The sequence below is a fragment of the Typopeltis vanoorti genome, chromosome 16 (assembly GCF_054136105.1).
Source record: "Typopeltis vanoorti isolate ZY-2024b chromosome 16, IOZ_Tvanoo_1.0, whole genome shotgun sequence".
NCBI lineage: Eukaryota > Metazoa > Arthropoda > Arachnida > Uropygi > Thelyphonidae > Typopeltis > Typopeltis vanoorti.
This window is the reverse complement of record NC_143564.1, coordinates 42,629,385-42,652,670: the sequence shown is the minus strand read 5'-3', so window position 1 is coordinate 42,652,670 and position 23,286 is coordinate 42,629,385. Positions and strand designations below refer to the sequence as shown.

The 23,286-nt window shown below is 35.5% G+C and overlaps 1 protein-coding gene across 1 annotated transcript in view; it reads right to left on the bottom strand.

Moving 5' to 3' along the window:
• Window positions 1–23,286, bottom strand: part of Pgm2a (phosphoglucomutase 2) — a 302,858-nt gene that overhangs the window by 95,695 nt on the left and 183,877 nt on the right. Inside the window, exon 10 of the mRNA XM_090406595.1 lies at window positions 11,713–11,795. Within this exon, the coding sequence (XP_090262721.1) occupies window positions 11,713–11,795 (83 nt within the window). The remainder of the gene's footprint in view (window positions 1–11,712; window positions 11,796–23,286) is intronic.

Below are 23,286 nucleotides of genomic sequence, written 5' to 3'. Positions count from 1 at the left end.
ATAAGAAAAGAAAGAAATTGGAAGTTAAGTTGGACCAGTGCAAAAGGATATATTCTCCCGAGTCTATTAATCAGTTACGGAAACAGAAGATTCTTTTAAGTTTGTGTAGTCAAAAAGTGAAAGTCAAAAAGAATTTAAGTGTGTTCATAGGATTTTCAATGTGAAGAAGCTATACTGCTTATGCCGGTAAGATTATCTTTTCTATGCCTAGTGTGAAGTAGTGAACTTATTTCTGGCGAACATAATTTAATCCTTATCGCTGTATTTTCGATCTATTCAAGATCGAATGTGTGATGTAGTGAGACATTTCCCTCTTGTCGTTCCAAATATTGTACCATTTGGATTAATAGTTCAAGACTGAAAGTGTGATATAGAGAAGCCCATTGTAAGAAACTTAATGTAATATTGGAAACTGAAAATTCGGCGAGCTATTTTGCTAGGTTGATAGAACTTTGAAATCTTCAAACGAATGTCTGATATTTTATATTATATAACTGTTCTGAATGGTTAAACTAAGTTGATATTTAACTATATTGAATAATAACTTTAATCAGAGTGAAGTTGTGATAAGAATCCTTGATAATAAGAAGAATATAATCTGTAAGCATAAGTTCTAATCATAATTATTATACTCGGCCGAGTAGTTTGCTAGTATCTCAATGAAAACTTAATTATGGTTTAACTGTATTTTCCTAACTAGAAATCTATGCTTTGATGTAAATTTATGTGACACTGCATTAAATAATTTTATTTGAATTGAATCTTGTATTTGCCCGATTTCTTCATTACACTGCTCATTAAAAGAATTCGCATCTTAGCGGGAATCCTATATAATAAAGAGAACCTTGGCCTAAAATTAAGTTAGTAATAATATAGATTGGTTGATGGTTGATTCCGTGATATTGCTCATGCAAATCTGAACATAGAGTGGCGCAGTTAAAAATAAATATTCTCTGTGTTTGAATGAGGAGTCAATCAACAACTAGAATACACATCGGAGTAGAAAGTAGGATCCAACAACTTGACATTGTTAGTATCCAGGAATGTGTTAGCAGAACTAATCTCAGGTGGTATCAATTAAACAGAATGAGAGAGGAAAGATTAGCAAAATAAGTGTTCTCTGCCAGGGTGGCAGGAAAAAAAACTGACAGGAAGACTACTAAGATATAGGTGAATTCATACAATAAAAAGTGCCTTAGAAGAGAGAAATATAAGATCATTTAATGTTGGAGTCTTGACAGATAATAGATTGATTTGGAGTAAAATTGTTGATAGGAAGTTAGTATTGATGTAAATTTTTTATATAGTACTATCATAATATCCTGAATACCCCTTCAGGGTACATGTCAGGAATGTGATGATGACACCCCCACCTTTTTTTTTCCTCTCTTCCAGAATGGCAGCAAAGAAAAGATCCAGAGTAGACTGATACATTAAAAATTGTCAATGGGAAGTTAAAAGTAATGTAACTTGTTTATTATTACTACCACACACCCCTCTCCTGAAAGGTATATATATCAGGAATCTGATGATTATGGTTTAAATATAATATTTAAGTTCATAGCCAACCAAATTGTAATTCTTATTGGCTTAAACCAAATTACAAAATGATGGTACAACATGACAAAATTTCATGCCGGCTAGGGTGTTGCCCAGTTAAACAAGGCCCCTGTTGTTTTCACCAGTGAACCAGGGTGAACAGCGAAAAGTCAGATACTGGAATAAATCTGAAAAAACACCCCAACTCAACATCACCAGATCAGTACTATCAACATAAGCAGCCTGAATGGCAAAGAAATGGAGCAAGCTGAGGAATTAAATAAGTACCAGATCGACATAATAGGGGTGATTGAAACAAAAAAGACAAAAACTGGTGAAATCTTTCTCAGCAATAAATACAAAATGCTATATTCAGGCAATGACAATCAAGGAAAAGAAAGAGTAGCCATAGTATACAACACAAAATACAGGGCTAATCTTCTTGAATGGCAGTCAGTCTCAAGTAGAGTGATGTGGGCAAATAACAGAATAGGGAACTGGACAATGAGACTTATTTGTGCCTTTGGTCCCACAGAAGGTTCTACTAAGGTAGAAGTGGAGGAATTTTTTGAGGCTTTAGAAAAAGCAACTGACACAATGAAAAAGGAAAGTTGGTCCTTGTTGGGGATCTAAATAGCAGAGTAGGAAATGATTGTGAGACATACAAAAATATTTTGGGAAAATTTGGAGAAAAGAGCAAAGCTAATAATAATGCCAAATATTTGTTGGATTTCTGCTCAGGACATGGACTGGTTATTACTAACGTTCCAACATAAAAATGTGCACAAATTCACATGGAGAGAAGAGGCAAGGAATAAGAAAAGTCTCATTGACTATGTTATTGTTGATAGCGATGTTTTCTCCTTGATGCAGGACACCACCAGAGTGTACAGAGGATTTGAAATTGGAAGTGATCACTATTTAGTCTTGAGCAGGATAAAACTGAATTTCATATTGAAAAGAATAACATGTAAGAAAGTTTTAAAGTGAATTAAAGTTGAGCAGCTCTCAGATGTAAACTGTAGACTAAAATACACAAAGATTATTGAAGAAAAAATGAAAGAGTTTGAGAACAGGAACAAAACTTTAGCGATTCAGTGGCAAGCCTTGAAGAAAACCTTGATTGATTCAGCCAGAGAGGCATGTGGTGAGGTTGTCTGCAAGTACAGAAAAATCAGAACTCCATGATGGACACAGGAAGTTAAAGAGGCAGTGAATGAAAAGAAGAAAGCATATCAAAAGTTCCTGGCAAATAAGTCAGCTTGTGCTCTTAGACAATACAGAGACAAATGTAAGAAAGCTAAACACTGTGTAAAACTAGCTAAACAAGAGTCATGGGAGGACTTTGGTAAGAACATAGAAAATAAATATCAAGAAGGTGGCAAAATATTCTGGAGGTTGTTGAAGAAGCTTAGAAATGGAAGAAAGAGTGCTGCAAAAGGAATTAGAGATGATAAAGGTGACATGAAAATGGGAGAAAAAGATATCCTTGAAGTATGGAGTAATTACTTCGAGAAATTGCTAAATGAAACAAACAGTGATAGCACTGTGGTAAAAAACACTCACCAGGCATACGGTCAGGAATACATATCCATACTTGAAGTAGAAAAAGCCATCATAGGCTTGAATTGTTGAAAGGCAGCAGGAATAGATGATATTCTACCAGAAATGAAGTATGGTGGTGTAAAAGTATTCAAGTGGCTGCACTGCATAGTTCAGAAGGCCTGGACAGAGGGACGAATTTCCGGTCATTGGAGTAGAGCTCTCATAGTACCCATATATAAAAAGGATAATAAAACTGAATGTGAGAATTACAGAGGTATTTCCCTACTGAGTGTTCCCGGTAAGATATATGCAAGTATACTTGAGAAACGGTTGAGAACAATTGTAGAAGAAAAGCTTGGTGAAGAACAAGCTGGATTCAGGCCAAATAGAGGCTGTCAGGATCAGATCTTCACTTTACGACAAATAGTGGAGAAATCATGGGAATATAACAAAGATCTCTATTTGAGTTTTGTAGATCTGGAAAAGGCATATGAAAGATGCCAAGAGAGGAGCTATTCAATACGCTACAGTTATATGGTGTCAATGGGGCATTATATCAAGCAATACTTAGTCTTTATTTGAGTTGTGAGTCAGCAGTTAGAATTGAAGGAAGTACAGGAAGATGGTTTAATGTTAAATCTGGTGTGAGACAAGGATGTACATTATCCCCTCTGTTATTCATTATCTATATGGATCACATTATGAAGGAAAGTGGTATTAAACATGATATCAAAATTGGAGATGTTGATGTCAGCTCTTTGCTTTATGCGGACGATGTCATACTTCTCGATAAATCCACTAAATAGTCAAGGGGTCTGCAAGATTTCTTGACTAAATTGAATAACTGCTGTAATAGATATGGTATCAGCAATAAAAATAGGCAGAATCGTTGAAAATGTCAACTGCATTGTAAACAGAGAACCTGTGGAACAAGTAAAACATTTCACCTGGGCACGATTTTTAATAAAAATGGTAAATTAAATATAGAAATAGACAATAGAATCTGGTATTGCAGGAAGTCAATTGAATAAATTCATATGAAGTAAGAGATAAATTAGTCAGAACACTAAATTAGCTGTATACAAGACAGTGTTCAAATCAGTTTTAACTTATGGATCTGAGAGCTGGATCAGAAGTAAAACACTTGATCAAAGACTAGAAACCGCAGATATGAGAGTCCTGAGAAAGATTAGAGGCGTGAACAGATGGCATCAATGACAATATCATATAAAAAACGAGGATATTAGGAAAGAACTTGACATTGTCAGCATCCAATAATGCGTTAGCAGAGCTAATCTCAGGTGGATGGTCACTTAAACAGAATGGGCAAGGAAAGATTAGCAAAACAAGTGTTCTCTGCCAGGTTGGTAGGAAAACGACTCAGAGGAAGACCAAGATATAGGTGGATTGATATGGTACAAAGTGCCTTAGACGACAGAAATATAAGATCTGATAATATTGGAGTCTTAACAAGTAACAGACTGATCTGGAGGAAAATTGTAGATAGGAAGTTAGCAATCATGTAAATTTATCATGTAGTACTATTATATCCTGTACACCCCTTGAGGGTACATGGCAGGAATTTGATGATGATTATTCAAAATCTAATCAGTCAGCTATATTGTTTTCTACTTTTAAAATCTCCAAGTACTCTTTTTCTCTGTCTTCTAATAGTCTAATCCTCTTCTCCTTAGAAGTTAAGTAAAAGTGTGGTGAAGAAGGGCATGAGGAATAGATTTTTTACATGGAGAATTGTCAGTGAATAGAATGCATTACCAGAATGGTCATTATGCGTTGTTAAAGGACTAAGATTCTGTATGATAAATATGTTGTCAGTTGAATGAACCTCCCACGATGAGTCTGTCAACTCCATGGAGGGTGTAATAAGAATAATAATAATTTCTGATGCCCTATTTCTTATGCCATTTGTTCTTCACCCTACACTGTCACTGGCTGCTTTCTTTATTATATTACATGATATTTTTCCATTATATTTCAATATATTCATTTACATCTATCTCACGTAAATTCTCTTCTAATTTTTTGGAACAGTTTTTAATAATTTCTTCCTGTAACAATTTTAAGCATGCTTTTTATATATATATAATATATATATATATATAAAAATATATATATATACAGGGTGTTCGGGATAAATTTGACAGTTTCGTAAGGAAAAAGAAAATCTTCTTTGTATCTATTAAATTTAATGAATTGACAAAAAAACATTACAGGCAGAGTTAATTACAATACTATCAACAAGATTTACTCAAAATAACCACCATTAGCATCGATCACAGCTTCAATTCTGCTTCGGAACCTCGAACAAGCTGATGCTACAGTCTCCCTGGGAAGGGCCGCAAAAACTGTTTTAATTTTATCCATTAACTGGGCTTTTGTATTACTGGAAGTGCGATTGGTGTCTTTTTCAACTGCGCCCCATACAAAATAATCCATGGGGTTAAGGTCTGGGGAGTTTGGAGGCCAAACATTTGGACTGGTGAAGTCGTAGAAATTTTCAGACAACCATTTTTGACTTTTCCCAGAGGTGTGGCAAGGGGCCGAATCCTGCTGCCATACATACGGCCTACCATTGGCTACCCTTGTTATCCAGGGCTTGACTACAGTTAGCAACTCCACGAACAAAGCCCGAATTCCAATGCCAGGGTTCTTCAACACCTGTTCCTGCAGATTTGCGAGGAATTCTGCTGTACGAACGCAATCAGATCGTCTGCTAGGGATCTTTCTTCTTGCTACATCCTCGTAGTCACCATTGCAAGTCTCTAGTTCATGCCTGATTGTTTTTACTGTATTCAGGGAGCATTGGGCAGCAGTCGTAATATCCTTATTTTGATGGCGGGCACGAATCATCATGATACAAGTTATTCTCTTCCATGATTCAGGTGGGTTCCAGCTATCCATCCTTTCTGACATCTTGTATATGAATGAAGAAGGGTCCAAACTTTTAAATGAAGAGAAGTGTGTGTTAATACATGTAACTTACGGAAAAATATAATTAATTATAAATATGTCAAATTTATCCCGAACACCCTGTATATAATAGTTGTCTTCAACTTCAGACATTTAGCAGGTATCAATATGTTTCCAATTGCTGCATAATGATTCATATCTAAATGTAAACTCTGACAACTGTTACTAGGTTTATTTTTTTCTTTCTTATGATGTAATCAATTATAGATTTAATGCCTCTTGCTTCCCAGATGTATCTGTATTTCCATCAATTTTAAAATTATTGAGTAGGACAAAGTCGATTAATCTTAGTTATTAATTCTATTTTGATGTGGTATCTTTATTCCTCAGTCTTTTGTTTTTTTTAACCTCTTCCAGCATTTTGATCACCCGATAAAAGTAGGCAGTCATTTTTATTGGTGTTGTTAATTATTTCTTGAATTTGTTCAGAAAATTCCTTAGATTCTTCTTTATTTCCTTCTGGAACTTAAACACAATGAATATCATCATGTTTCATCAGTATTTTTAATCCTGTTTCTACTGTTCTTTCATTCTATTGTAACTAATTATTTTATTTTTCAAATATTTAAATACAGAAATACCATGTGGTCATAATTAGTGTTAACAAGAAAGAGTGGTTCTTTTAAATAAAATAATTTATTCACATAAAGTGATTAGAAGGAACATCTTCATGTTCTTGAATGATAAGTAATATTAAATTGTAAGATCAAGGCAAATTTCAACATGGAAAATGATGTGTTGTATGGTCCTATTGACAGTGCCAAAAATCATCAGAAAGAGAAACAGAAAGAAAAGAAAAATTATTTTCCAAGACCTCTAAACAGCACATAGGAAATGAATCACAAACCTATTTGTAGAAAAACTGGAGAACGGCAGAACTAATAATTATGATAAAAACAAGTGCTACATATCTGCTCAGAACTTAAACTAGTCATTATAGAAATATAGATCACAAGAATAGTTTTTATTACAGTGGACAGTTTGCAATATTGAATTTCTTTTATCATAACACTATAACTAGTTTCTTACAGTGAATGGGATTGTCATAGTGTTGTTTGACATAGTGAGAATTTACTATCTAGTTTCACATATAAAGATGTGTATACAATCACAGTGGACAGAATAATCTGGTTTAGTTGTGATTATAGCCAAAGCAAGTGGGGTATGAGGTTAGTCAATTATATCTATTCTTCTGACAAGCTAGCCCTCTGAGAATAAAAACCTGAATTTCCCAGAAAGGAAATCCTTCCATCTCCATATGAAACCAGCTAATTCACATTCACTTAAAAAGCCCTAACAAAGTTTTTTTCACTGACTAAATTGAATAACTGTTGTAATAAATATGGTATGACGGTCAGCAATAAAAAGACAAAGACAATGAAAATAGGCAGAATCATTGAAAATGTGAACTGTGTTGTGAATGGAGAACCTGTGGAACAAGTAATACATTTCAGCTACTTAGGCACAATTTTTACTGAAGATGGTAAATTAAATATAGAAATAGACAACAGAATCAACAAAGCTGGTATGGTAGGAAGGCAATTGAATAAATTCATATGAAGTAAGAGAGAAATTAGTCAGAACACTAAATTAGCTGTATACAAGACAGCGTTCAAACCAGTTTTAACTTATGGATCTGAGAGTTGAGTCAGAAGTAAAACACTTGACCAAAGACTAGGGACTGGAGATATGAGAGTCCTGAGAAAGATTAGAGGCGTGAACAGATGGCATCAATGGCAATATCATATTAAAAACGAGAATATTAGGAAAGAACTTGACATTGTCAGCATCCAGGAATGTGTTAGCATATCTAATCTCAGGTGGTATAGTTACTTAAACAGAATGGGTGAGGAAAGATTGGCAAAACAAGTGTTCTCTGCCAGGTTGGCAGGAAAACGACCTAGAGGAAGACCAAGATATAGGTGGATTGATACAGTACAAAGTTCCTTAGACGATAGAAATATAAGATCTGATAATGTTGGGGTGAATTGACAAGTAACAGACTGATTTGAAGGAAAATTGTAGATAGGAAGTTAGTAATGAGGTAAATTTTTCATGTAGTACTATCATATCCTGTACACCCCTTGACGGTACATGGCAGGAATTTGATGATGATGAACAAAGTTTTTTTTTTTTTTTAATAATTTCTAGATGAAATTCAAACCCAGGTCTTTCCAAACAAAGACAATACAAACTGACAAATGGAAAAACAAGAACTTTCCTCTTATGTTACTCATATACAGCTGATTCACTATAACAAACATGCAGGGACAACAGAATGGTTTGTTAGAATGGATAGTTTCATATTGTCAATTTCTTTGAGTATGACAGTGTACATGGGCTTCACTTAACCTTTTCAGCAGTTTGTTATAGTGAGCACACTGGCTGTATATTTTTATAGTAGTTCAAGTACAAAGTGAAAGAGGATGTGAAATAGAAACTGATCATCTAGTTCTATGCAAGAACAAGTATTAAAATGAAAAGACAATTTTATATCAAAAAAAAAAAAAAACGAAAAGTGCTTAAAACAATTAAAGCTGAGCAGCTTTTGAATGTGAACTGCATTCAAGTATGCAAATATTACTTGGGAAGAAAAGTTTAAAAATAAAATCAGACCTTCAAGACACAGCATGAAGATTTGAAGGAGACAGAAACTGACTTGGCCATAGAAATGTGTAGTGTCTTTGCCTACATGGAAAGAACATTCAGAATATAACAAACAAGAAATATCCTTGTTTTAATCCTATATACCAATGTGTAAACAACTAAACTTTGCACGTAAAGTATCTTCTCTGCTTGGCTAGGCTACTTGTATATATAGGCTGATGACTCCATATCAGTTGCCTTAGTATCCCATACAAAGCACACTTCTGTTTCAACATGTGCATTGTCGTGTATTATAGGAAGGTCACAACCCACACTGACTCAACCTTGATTGTGGTCTCCTCAGTAGGAGGGTCCAGGAAGATAAGATGAAACTGATCTGGGTAGTAACCCTTCCCAAAAGGAACTGTGCTTTGCATTGTGGGATACTCGGTATGCAAGCAGCATAGTTGTGAAGATACTTCATGTGAAAACTTTGCTTACACTTGAGTACAGGATTACAATATAATTTCTTATTTCTTGCTTATTATATTTACTTGACAACCAAACAAAAAAACGTTCTACAACTATTTCTGAGCCAGAGTATTTTAAAAATATGGTGATACAACATATTTTTGAAAGCAGTTTGAAACCAGTCTGGGTAGTGACCTTTCCTATAATGCAAAGCAATCAGTGTATATATCTGAATGGTATGTATGTGTGCTTTGTATTATAGGATACTAAGGTAACAGATGTGAAGTCAACAGTCAATGTGAAGTCATCCTACACGTAAGTAATCAAGTAGCATAGTCATGAAGATAATCCACATGCAAATTTTGCTTGTTTATGTTGGGTTTAGGATTAAAACAAGAATATAATGTCTTGTCTATTATAATTTACTTGATAACCATTTAAAAAAAACTTTCCACAAAAATTTTAATCATGATGTACTCATGTAGTTAAAGTTATAAAAAAAACCTATCAAGGTTTCTGCTAAATAAATCAACAAGTAAGTAATCCCTAAAAAATGCAAAGAAAAGCCAAAAACACATATAAAAGTCACTGAACAAAATTCACAGGAAGAATCCAGAAGTAAATATCATGAAAGATGCAAAACGTTTTGAAATCAATTATTCAAAAGGCTCAATAAGAACAAAAGAGGAATCAGATGATAAACATGAAATGAAAAAGGGAAGATAAGGATGTATTGATTGGCTAAAATAATTATTCTGAAAAATTAAATGAGATAACTGATGTCAGAAAATAACCATGCAATATAGTCATGAATACGTTTCAATACTGAGGATGGAAAAAAGAAATCTGAAATGTGGAAATGCAGCTGGAATAGATGATACTCAACCAGGAATACCTAAAACAACAATGTATGAAAATTTTACAATGGTTACACTGCCTACTTCAGTCAGCTGAATTCCAGATGACTGAGGCAGAGCTCTATAACAAACAAGGATAAAAATGAACATGAGAAGTAGAGAAATGTTCTTTCTTAGTGTTCCAAGCAAGAATTTTTTTTAAATACTAGAGAAAATGTTGAAAGATCAAACTTGTGTGTGTGTGTGGGGGGGGGGGGGGGGGGGGGGAGTGAAACACCAACTTCTCAATGGTGAACTCACAGACCTGTGTTTAACATCTGATCCCCAAGCTATGGATTAAAATCCAATCATAGGCATGGATATTTCTAAGTCTTTAGTTGGTAAGACAATTTTCAGTGCCCTGCATGAAATGGCTTGAAAAAAAGTATTATGTTGGTTTTCTAGAGCAGTTTCAAATTGACTGACTGATTATGACCAAAGCAACTAAGTCTACAAAGCCAATACAAATGTCCAAGTGTGCATTGGCTTGTCAGTTTGCTTTGCGAAATGAAAAACCATGCCACCTCTGAATGAAATATGAATAACTCATCTTTAGTCAAAAAATCCTTATAAAATATTGTTGTACATCATGCAGGTTCAATACTCAGGTATCTGCAACAATTGGAAAAAAAAATTGAAAATATCTACAGAAGAGAAAACAAAACTTTCTGGAGCAATTATACTTGCCAATAAATTATATTCTTGTTCTAAAAATCAAGACATAAGAGGAAGAAGTCTTCATAACATATTAATACGGACCATTAATTTAAATGTATTTGTAAAATTTTCAGTCCAGTTTCATAGCTATTGTCAATACAATTATGGGAAACATACAAAAGAGAGAACAACAATTAAACTAAAAGCATGTGATATTATGTGCAGTATCTGCTGCAGGAGAATAGCTCCATTTGCATTAATAGGTATACAGAATAAATTACAATAAATTAACAATTACAATAGTTAATAAATTATTTTTAAATATAAACAATAAATTAATTACAAATTAAGGAACAGATGAATGGTGAATATTAGTCAGTATAACTTCCTAAAATTGAGCAAGTTTTAGGAAATCATTTTTGTTCAGCTTTGGGTTGTGAATGTGTGCTTCACAGCTTTCTTTGTACAGTCTTTCCAGAAGAAAATAACTTTAGTGTAAAACTTTGGTTTTGTCCCATTGAATCCTGTGTTTTGTAGATAAGTGGTTTGCTAAACTGGACATTTTGGATTCTTTTTCATATGGCTATGAAACTTAGCCAAAAATTTTACAAATAAAGACAATTAAATTAATGTGGGTAATTCTGTTATCAATATGATAAATCATTATCATTTAATTCTTTATTCAAGTGTAAGCAAACAAAGTTTGCATGTGAAGTAACTTTCTAGAGGATGAACAGTCACAGACATTTATACCAAAAAAGGCTTGACAACTTGGGTACTCTTTTTAATCTCAAACACAGCTGTTTACTGTGGTTTCATAACTGAATATTCATTCACTTGATCATTGAAATATGCTATGAGAATCATGTCAACACTGAAACTTACAGGATACTGACTGATTAGATGATATGAAATTAAAAAAAAAGCCTATTATAGGAATTATTTCAAAACAAAATATATTAAAATAACTTTACTTATTCTACAAGAAAGTGATACATTAATTCAAAACTTAAAATCATATACTTACAATGAAATTAAAACCTTCCTTTTCAGCAATGGCTTTTAAAATTTTTGATGACACCGTGCTTGATATCATATATACATCAGAGGCTGAAATTATCAGAAAAGAAACGTTTCAGTTAAGATAAAATTAAATTAACAGAAAATAATCCAAAAATGAATATAATGATAAAATCTATACATATTCAAAAAAAAGCTGACAGAAGCAGGAAATCTTATTTTTTTTAAAAAAAATTACACTGGAATAATTGCTTATTTAAATATTCCATAATTTAATAGTTACAGAGACCTACAGCTACAAGAAATGAATAGTATAATACTATACTAATTTATCTATCACATGTTTCACTTCATATTACAATTTTTTTTTTTTTAATTGCTCAATCACTGTCAAGCAGCTAACTTATCTTGTGATAAATTATTAAGGATAACTAGTTTAAGTATGAAATGAGTTGAAATTACAACTGAAATAACTAAGGCTGCAAGACTAGTGCATCGAGTCTAGGAATTATGATATATTTATTACATTTTGAACAGTTTTACTCTTGTCACCTTATCATATGCCTTTTCCAGATCTGCAAAACAAATACAGAATCCTTATTATCTACTCTGTAATATAAAAGGATAAGGCTTTTTTTCTAACTTTTTTGTGTCACGTTTTTTGTCAAGTTATTTGAAATGTTTTGAAACTCAGGGCTACCCTGAGTGTCGAGTCTTCAAAATTCAAGGAGAACAGACCTACCAGCCCGGAACTCAGGGGGTTGGGCACCGTAGGTGCCGGGGGGGGGGGGGGGATGGAACCACTTCTTTTAAGTCTTCAAAATTTGAGTCATCAGAATTCAAGGAGAACTGGCCTACCAGTCTGGAACTCAGGAGGTGGGACGCCATAGGCACCAGTTTCGAGTCATCAGAATTCAAGAACCGGTCTACCAGTACAAGTCCGGAACTCCGGGGGGAGGCCCCCCCCCTAGTATTCCCATAAAGTGAAAATCTGATCCTGATAACCTCCTATATGTTCAAAACACAGATTGTTCTTCTCTAAGTTTCCCTTCCTAAATTTTTCTCAACCTCTTCTCAAGTGGGCTTCCATAAATCTTAACTGCAACATTCAGTAGAGAAATTCCTGTAATTAATTCTTGCACACAGTTTTATTTCCCTTTTTACAAATGAGTACTATATAAGCTCTACTCCAAATCTGGAATTTGACTTACCAGGCCTTCTGAATTATGAAGTGCAGCCACTGTATAACTTTTATACCTCCATATTTGAGAATTTCTGGTTGAATGACATCTACTGCAGCTGCCTTTATTTCATATTTCAGTTTTTATATAGCTTTTTCTACCTCTGCTAGGAACCTAAGAGGAACGTATTCAGGAGTATTGATATGTACTCTTGAATATTTTCTACAACTGTTCTGTCATTTATGATTTTATTTAACGATCTTTCAAAGTAATTACTTTGAATATGTCAGTAGCCAAACTGGCTTGAAAGACAAACAAAGCAAAATGGGAGGAGAAGTTTTATTGATGATGGCAGAGAAGTTGTGCCCATCCAGGATGGAGATGCCAGGAGCAAATACTGATAGTGGTTTTTGAAGCAGCATGATGTGAAGTGGAGGTGGACAGGATGAAATGTTTGGTAGGCTGATACTATAAACCTGGTAATGTTGAAAGCAGTAAGAAGGAAATATAGGCAAATTGGATTAAAAAAAGGTGATAAGTATGTGTGATTTCAATTATGGTAATATAGACTGTAATGAAGAGACGGCATCTGGAACCAAAGCGAATGAATTTGAGTTTTTGAGGGACAACTATCTTAAGCAGTAAGTAACAGAAGGTATATGAGGATTGAGTACCTTGGATCTGATTGTCTCTTCAGAGGGTAGAGACATTCACTTTTGTAGTGGCCAGCCATATTAGAACTTTTGTGAGAAAGGGTTATTATATATGGAACTATAAGGTTGGTGATTATGACAAACTCAGGAAACAGCTTGCATCTATATCATGGAATGAGGAATTGGAAGGGAATCAATGCTGCTTGGTCCCCACTCAGGAACTATGACAGAAGCAATGACTTCTGAAGATCAGGAGATAAAATAAAGTAGGTGTAAAATTTACAAAGAGCAAGCAAGGAAGGTGACTTGCTTGGTAAGGGTAGCAAACGTTCAGTGCAAGCAGCAGTTAGCAAATGAGGCTAAAAGAAATCCTAGGGAATTTTTTTGACACGTGGCCAGTAAAAGGAAGAATGATTATGGGAGGATGACGTCAGTCAGCAATAATGATAGAATGATAACCACTAAGGATATAGTAGAGATGTTAAATGAGCAATTCACTAAAGTATTCCATCCTTGTGAATGTTAACAATGCAGAACTTGAGAGCATGGGAAGGGGGAGGGGAGAACCCCTGATAGTGAGTGAATGAGTGAGACATACGAAGAAATGAATACACTTGATGTCAATAAGGCTACAGGACCTGATGGTATATCACCACGTCTTGAGGGAATGTTCCAAGGAGTTTAACTTCCATTTTAACATGAATCTTAGATTGGCCCAAGTTCCAAAGGTGAAAAGAGTGCAAAATTGTTTCTACTTCATAAAGAGGAAGATAAGACTAAGGATTCGAATTGGCCAATCTGTCTGCCTGGAGTTGTAGTTAAGGTATTAGAGAAGTTGGTGAGGACCAGGATTCAGAAATGGGTTCACAGCAGCAGAATTCTCTTTGATGGACAGTACAGGTTTGCTGAAGGAAGACTGTGTTTTAGTAATCTGCTTACTTATTATAACAAGGTGACAAATGCATTAGACAAGGGGGGGGATGCAGACACAGTAGTATATGCAGATTTGGGAAAAGGCTTTCGATAGATTGCTACATGACAAGCTTGTAATTAAATTGGAACAGATGGGGTTGAATGGTAGATTGGCTGCCTGATAGGTATCAGCAGGTTGTGTATTGCAGGTTGGGGAGGTGATATCCCAGAAGAGGAAAATCATTGGTAGTGTACCCCAGGAATCTGTTTTGGAGAAATCATTGTTTAATTTGTATGTAAATGACATTGGAAAAGGACTAAATGGTGATATACTTGTTTGCAGATGATGCAAATTTGAAAAGCATTATGAGAAGTAGAACAGTGTTGTAGCCTTGCAAGAGGGCTTGAATAGACTGGGCAAATAAGCAAGTGTGTGGAGTTATCAGTTCAATGTAACAAAGTGTAAGGTTTTAAAATTTGGGAAGCAAAGATGGAATGCAGTATATAAGATTGATGGGGATAACTTAGAGGAAGTGAAGGAGATGAAAGATCTGGAAATGATGGTAGACATGGAACTGAAATTTCAGAGCATTTTGCTAAAATTGTGGAGACAGCACAGCAGAATGTGGCAATGATGTGGAGAATGTTGACATGTAGAAGTAAGGATATTATGATTCCATTATACAAGCTTTGATCAGACTGCATATGGATTACTATGCACAAATTTGGTCGCCTAGTTTTCAAAAGGATGATGAGTTGTTGGAGAGAGTTCAGAGACTAAGGCAGCTTTGGGTCTCTGGAATGTAGAGTATGAGGACAAATTGAGAGAATACAAATTGCTGAGCCTAGCGGATAGAAGGAGGATGGAGGCAAATGATAAGGGATAATTATCAGATTAATGTGGATGGAAATTTTCATAGAATGGCTGGAGACAGGGAGAACAAAAGGCAATCCCTGGATGCTGTATAAGGAAGGTGTTAGCAAGGGCATGAGAAGTAGATCTTTTGCATGGAAAGTGGTGGATGATTGGAATGCATTTAAGTCAATGTATGATGAGCTATGCGAGTTTGTGCAAATATATGATGAGATGTGAGAGTGGGGCCTCCCACAATGAGTCTCTTGACTCCATGGAAGTCTGATGATGACAATATCCAGGATATCTTCAAGTTTTTCATTATCACTTGATTATGTCAGATTCATTTCACAGTACTCTTTCCTTCGCTTCTAAGCCTTTTCAATAGCCATCAGAACATTTTGCTACCTACCTATATTGTCTGTTCTTACATCTTCTCAGGATTTGTTCAGCTAGTTTTACACCATGTTTCACTTTCTTACATTTTTTTTTTCCCCTGTATGCCCTCAGAGCACATACATACTGATTTACTGCTAGTAACTTCTGATACCACTCCATAACTACCTCTAACTTCCTGAGTCAACCATGAAATTCAGATTTATCTATCCTTGAAGACAATTTCAACATATTGTGGGTGAATGAATGCATGTTTTCTTCAGTCTGTCATTAAGTCTCCAATGTTCTTGCTTTCAAACTTTCATTTTTTTTTTAATATTTGTATATTGGAGTCTACAGTTCACCACTGAAAGCTGCTCAACTTCGATTATTTTTAAAACTTTTGCACACACATTTTACTTTCCAGAATGATATTTAATTTTATACTATTTAAAACTAAATGGTCATAGTTTCCTATTTCAAATCTCCTGTATACCAGTGTCCTGACCCAGCATGCAGATATTACTATCAACAATAACAGAGTTCATGAGACTTCTTATTTTTTGTGTCTTCTCTCCCTGCATGTTAATTTGTGCACATCTTGATGTTTGAACATTGTGTTATTAATGACAAGCAATGGCCTAAATAGAAATCTAGGAAATACTTATTATTAGCTTTATCTCTTCTCCAAATTTTCCCAAAACATTTCTATATATCTAGTATTCATTTCCTACTGTGCTGTTTAGATCTCCTACAAATACCAAGCTTTCTTTATTATTGCTTTCTCTAATTACTTAAAAACATTCCTCTGCTTATTCTTTACTAGAACCTTCTGTAGACCATAGCACAAAAAAGTCTCATTAACCAATTCCCATTTTAATGTCTGTCCAAATCACTACTTGTTACTGGCTAGCATTCAACATACACAGTAAATAACACCTTGGAATTTTTATTTTGAAGAATCTCATCTACTATAAAATTATCAAAATATAAGGATGCTCTGCTAACAAACACACCCTCTTCAATTTCTTCTTCTGTTATTAATTTCTACCTGCTATAATGAATTTGAAAGCTAAGAATCATTATCTTAGCTTTCGTAGAAAAAGCATAAAAAAGTATATGTTATAACATGACATAAGAAATGATAATTAATAAATAACATAAAACTAATTTACCTTATATATTGTAAAATGCTAATTAATCAATTTATTTCAAGGAACAGTATAAAAATATAATAATACTACGAAAAGGTAGTAAAATATCCATTATTAAATATGCTAATCATGCGAATTATGTTTGCCAAAACTTCTAACAGTTTCACTTTGCTATGAAAATTAGACTGCATTTTTAAAAAATATTTCCATGATAAGTAAAAAAAATGCAATTTCACATTTAATCATGTTTAAAGACTAAGGGTCAAAGCTGTATAACTGAGAGGAGACCTCCACATAGCCTTTAAAGGAATGCGGAGAACCGACCACGGCTTCTGACCTAATGTCCAATCCTCACCTTCTCGTGGTGCACCCTGTTGGGTATCTACTTGGATACTGAACGAACGAGGATGGGCTGACAATATGGGATTTAGCCGACCAAATTGTATTCTTATTGGTTAAACCAAAATGAAAAATGATGGTACGACATGACAAATTTTCATGCCGGCTGGGGCGTCGCCCGGTTAAACAAGGCCCCCGTTGTTTTCGCCAGGGAACCAGGGCGAACAGCGAAAAGTCAGCTCCTGGAACAAATCTGAAAACAAATCCCAACTCGACATCACCAGAGTTAAAGATCGGTACTATCAACATAAGAAGCCTGAATAGCAAAGAAATGGAGCTAGCTGAGGAATTAGATAAGTACCAGATCGACATATTAGGGGTGACTGAAACAAAAAAGACCAAAACTGGTGAGATCTTTCTGAGCAATAAATACAAAATGTTATATTCAGGCAATGACAATCAAGGAAAAGAAGGAGTAGCCATAGTATTCAACACAAAATACGAGGCTAATCTTCTTGAATGGCAGTCAGTCTCAAGTAGAGTAATGTGGGCAAATATGAGAATGGGGAACTGGACAATGAGACTTATTTGTGCCTATGGTCCCACAGTAGGTTCTACTAAGGTAGAAGTGGAGGAATTTTTTGAGGCTTTAGAAAAAGCAACTGACACAATGAAAACAGAAAGTTGGTCCTTGTTGGAGATCTAAATAGCAGAGTAGGAAATGATTGTGAGACATACAAAAATATTTTGGGAAAATTTGGAGAAAAGAGCAAAGCTAATAATAATGACAAATATCTGTTGGATTTCTGCTCAGGACATGGACTGGTTATTACTAACACCATGTTCCAACATAAAAATGTGCACAAATTCACATGGAGAGATGAGGCAAGGAATAAGAAACATCTCATTGACTATGTTATTGTTGATAGTGATGTTTTCTCCCTGGTGCAGGACACCAGAGTGTACAGAGGATTTGAATTGGAAGCGATCACTATTTAGTCTTGAGCAGGATAAATTGAATTTCATATTGAAAAGAATGACATGTAAGAAAGTTTTAAAACGAATAAAAGTTGAGCAGCTCTCAGATGTGAACTGTAGACTAAAACACACAAAGATTATTGAAGAAAAAATGAAAGAGTTTGAGAACAGGAATCAAACCTTGGAGATTCAGTGGCAAACTCTGAAGAAAACATTGATTGATTCTGCCAGAGAGGCATGTGGTGAGGTTGTCTGCAAGGATAAAAAAATCAGAACTCCCTGGTGAACACAGGAAGTTAAAAAGGCAGTGAAGGAAAAGAAGAAAGAATATCAAAAGTTCCTGTCAAATAAGTCAGCTTGTGCTCTTAGAGAATACAGAGACAAATGCAAGAATGCTAAACACTGTGTAAAACTAGCTAAACAAAAGTCATGGGAGGACTTTGGCAAAAATATAGAAAATAAATATCAAGAAGGTGGCAAAATATTCTGGAGGTTGTTGAAGAAGCTTAGGAATGGAGGAAAGAGTGCTGTAAAAGGAGTTAGAAATGATAAAGGTGACATGAAAATGGAAGAAAAAGATATCCTTGAAGTATGGAGTAACTACTTTGAAAAACTGCTCAATGAAACAAGCAGTGATGACTGCACAGTGGTAAAAAACACTGACCAGGCATGTAGTCAGGAATCCATATCCATACTTGAAGTAGAAAAAGCCATCAAAGGCTTGAAATGTGGAAGGGCAGCAGGAGTAGATGATATTCGATCAGAAATGCTGAAATATGGTGGTATAAGAGTCTTACAGTGGCTGCACTGCATAGTTCAGAAAGCCTGGACAGAGGGATGAATTCCCGATGATTGGAGTAGAGCTCTCACAGTACCCACATATAAAAAGGGAAATAAAACTGAATGTGAGAATTACAGAGGTATTTCCCTACTGAGTGTTCCTGGCAAGATCTATGCAAGTATACTTGAGAAACGGTTGAGAAGAATTGTGGAAGAAAAGCTTGGTGAAGAACAAGCTGGATTCAGGCCAAATAGAGGCTGTAATGATCAGATTTTCACTTTACGACAAATAGTCGAGAAACCATGGGAATATAACAGAGATCTCTATTTAAGTTTTGTCGATTTGGAAAAGGCATATGACAAGGTGCCAAGAAAGAAGCTATTCAACACGCTACAGTTATATGGTGTCAATGGGGCATTATATCAAGCAATACTTAGTCTTTATTTGAGTTGTAAGTCAGCAGTTAGAATTGAAGGAAGTACAGGAAGATGGTTTAATGTTAAATCTGGTGTGAGACAAGGATGTACATTATCCCCTCTGTTATTCATTATCTATATAGATCACATTATGAAGGAAAGTGGTATTAAACATGATATCAAAATTGGAGATGTTAATGTCAGCTCTTTGCTTTATGGATGATGTTATACTTCTAAATAAATCCTCTACAAGTCTGCAGGATTCTTCGACTAAATTGAGTAGCTGTTGTAATAGATATGGTATGAAAGTCAGCAATAAAAAGACAAAGACAATGAAAATAGGCAGAATCATTGAAAATGTCAACTGTATTGTGAATGGAGAAGCTGTGGAACAAGTGAAACATTTCAGCTACTTAGGTACGATTTTTACTGAAGATGGTAAATTAAATATAGAAATAGACAACAGAATCAGCAAAGCTGGTATGGTAGGAAGTCAATTGAATAAATTCATATGGAATAAGAGAGAAATTAGTCAGAACACTAAATTAGCTGTATACAAGACAGTGTTCAAACCAGTTTTCACTTGGATCTGAGAGCTGTGTCAGAAGTAAAACACTTGACCAAAGACTAGAGACCACAGATATGAGAGTCCTGAGAAAGATTATAGACGTGAAGAGATGGCATCAATGGCAGTATCATATTAAAAATGAGGATATTAGGAAAGAACTTGACATTGTCAACATCCAGGAATGCGTTAGCAGAGCTAATCTTAGGTGGTATGGTCACTTAAACAGAATGGGCGAAAGATTAGAAAAACAAGTGTTCTCTGCCAGGTTGGCAGCAAAACGACCCAGAGGAAGACCAAGATATAGGTGGATTGATACGGTACAAAGTGCCTTAGATGATAGAAATATAAGATCTGATAATGTTGGAGTCTTGACCAGTAATAGACTGATTTGGAGGAAAATTGTAGATAGGAAATGAATAATGATGTAATTTTTTTCATGTAGTACTATCATATCCTGTACACCCCTTGAGGGTACATGGCAGGAATTTGATGATGATGATGATAAAGTAAAGAGATAAGACTCAACTTTGTTTAAATATTCTTCATCATAGGAGCAACTAGAAAACTGCGCGGTTAGCCTAGTGGCTTTGCGCTTCGCAACCATATGCTTGTATAAGGAGTGTCCCAGGTTCGATTCCCGTTGTAGACGTGAGGAATTTGAGGATCTTCCTCAGGCATAGCCAAGTTAGCCAGTCTTGGGTACGGTCAGTAGGGTTTTTTCCGCCAGTTTATCTGGCGTTTTTCATCCCGCAAACAGGCAAACCGGCCCGTGAACATACGCCTCTACAGTCAAAAATATGTCACCCCCCCCACAGCGGCAGACCAGGCGACGGGTCGGTTGGGAGTAGTACTAACAAGAAGTCGCATCTAAAGTAACATGCGGACCCTGCATGGGAAGCGGGAATAACACGTAGAAGAAGAAGATAGGAGCAACTAGAAAGAAGCAATTATGCTGAATGTGTAATGACTTGACAGAATGCACATGTTTATAACTAAACATTTTCTGGAGCAACTGTGCTTCACAAATGAGAACCAATGTTCCCTCTAAGCTGCATGGATGCACAGCCAAGTAGTGACTGAGATGCTCTTGAGCACACTAAATTGTTGCAGTGCTGTGGAAATTTTCCTTTGAACTTCTTTTTTTGTATACTAAACAAAACACTTTTAAAGTGCCACACAGCCATCAAGTCAAATAAAAATTTTTGAAAAAGAGCAGTAACAGGTCCACACAGCTGTAAAAAAAAATAATAATAATGATTAGAAGGAATGTTGACAAGAACACACATGCATGTTGAACATTGTGCCATTTTATCTTGATCATGTACTGGTTGGTGAAGCCACGTACCTCATTCTTTAATAATCTTTAACATCTTGTTTTGCAAAGGTGTATTTGGCAACAGTACAGATCTCCATAGCATGAAATGCTGCACTCACACTTAATCTTGAAAGCTTGGACATGTCAAACAAAATTCATAGCCTCTTACAGCCAACTGTGTGTAAACTTAGCTTCTTGCAGTGTAGCTTGATTTCACAAAAGGAGATCTGGCAACATCAGTGAGTATTCCCAAGCAATGGCATAATGTCCTAGTTAAAGGAAATACTAAGGCAAGTTGGATAACTAAGTGGATAACACCTACTTTCCAATCAATAAGCTATGGGTTTGAATCCTGCTGCAGGACAGATGTGAATGTCTTCAGGCAGAAGAAATTTAATCTTCTGCCTGAGATCTGTACTGTTGCCAAATACACCTTTGCAAAGCAAGATGTTAAAGATTACTAACTGAATGACATAATAAATTTAGTTTAATCCTTTATCCAAATGTGTGCAAACAAAGTTTGCACCTGAAAGTATCTTCAGGACTGGGGTAAGGTGGTACAATGGGCAACTCCTTGCAAAGGTGGAGCAAGCTACCAACACTCCTATCTCAGTATCTCCCATAATGCAAAACACATCTCCTTGCGGATATGTATAACGTTATGCATTAAGGGAAAGGCCACTACCCAGACTAGTTTCGACCTTTATTGAGGTCTCTTCAGTGGGAGCCAGGCCCAAGTGGAGATACCAAGCAGAATCATTAGCAAAGTCATCTCCTCCTATAGGAGCTGCCAAATGGTGTGCCACCTTTTTATTAAATTACTCTGGATTTAGAGAAAGATGTTGAAAGTTTATTTTTCACTTGGTCAGACTATAATAAATTTAGTTTAATCCTTTATCCAAGTGTGTGCAAACGAAGTTTGCACCTGAAAGTATCTTCAGGACTGGGGTAAAGTGGTACAACACCGGGCAATTCCTTGCTAATGCTTCTGCCTGGTATCTCCACTTGCGCCTGGCTCCCACTGAAGAGACCTCAATAAAGGTCGAACTAGTCTGGGTAGTGGCCCTTCCCTTAATGCATAACATTATACATATCCGCAAGGAGATGTGTTTTGTATTATGGGAGATACTGAGATAGGAGTGTTGGTAACTTGCTCCACCTTTGCAACGAGTTGTCCTGGTGTTGTACCACCTTACCTCAGTCCTGAAGATACTTTCAGGCGCAAACTTTGTTTGCACACACTTGGATAAAGGATTAAACTAAATTTATTATAGTCTGACCAAGTGAAAAATAAACTTTCAACATCTTTCACTAAATCAAGAGTAATTTAATAAAAAGGTGGCACACCGTTTGGCAGCTCCTATAGGAGGAGATGACCTTGCTAATGCTTCTGCCTGGTATCTCCACTTGGGCCTGGCTCCCACTGAAGGACCTCAATAAAGGTCAAAACTAGTCTTGGTAGTGGCCCTTCCCTTAATGCATAACATTATACATATCCGCAAGGAGATGTGTTTTGCACTATGGAAGATACTGAGATAGGAGTGTTGGTAGCTTGCTCCACCTTTGCAAGGAGTTGCCCCAGTCCTGAAGATGCTTTCAGGTGCAAACTTTGTTTGCACACACTTGGATAAAGGATTAAACTAAATTTATTATAGTCTGACCTAGTGAAAAATAAACTTTTAACTGAATGACAGTTTTCATTTAACTCATATAGTACATTTGTACTGTGGGGGGGGGGGGGTTAAGAATCCTCCCCCCCCATTTTTATTATCTTCTTCTTAAGTATTCTGCAAATGAGCAGGTTCTTCTCAAGTAGCAAAAACTTTCCTTCCACTCTCTTCTGTTATGAACCTTCTCTTTCAAAGTTGTGTACCTGTCTCCATTCAGCATTGTTTTCCTTCCTCTTCCTCTGGGTCTTTTCCCATCTATTTTATTTTATATATATATATTATATACATATATACATACACAGTTGATCCTTGAACAATGTTGAGATTATTAAAGAATGAGGTACATGGCTTCACCAACCAGTACATGATCAGGATAAAACGGAGTT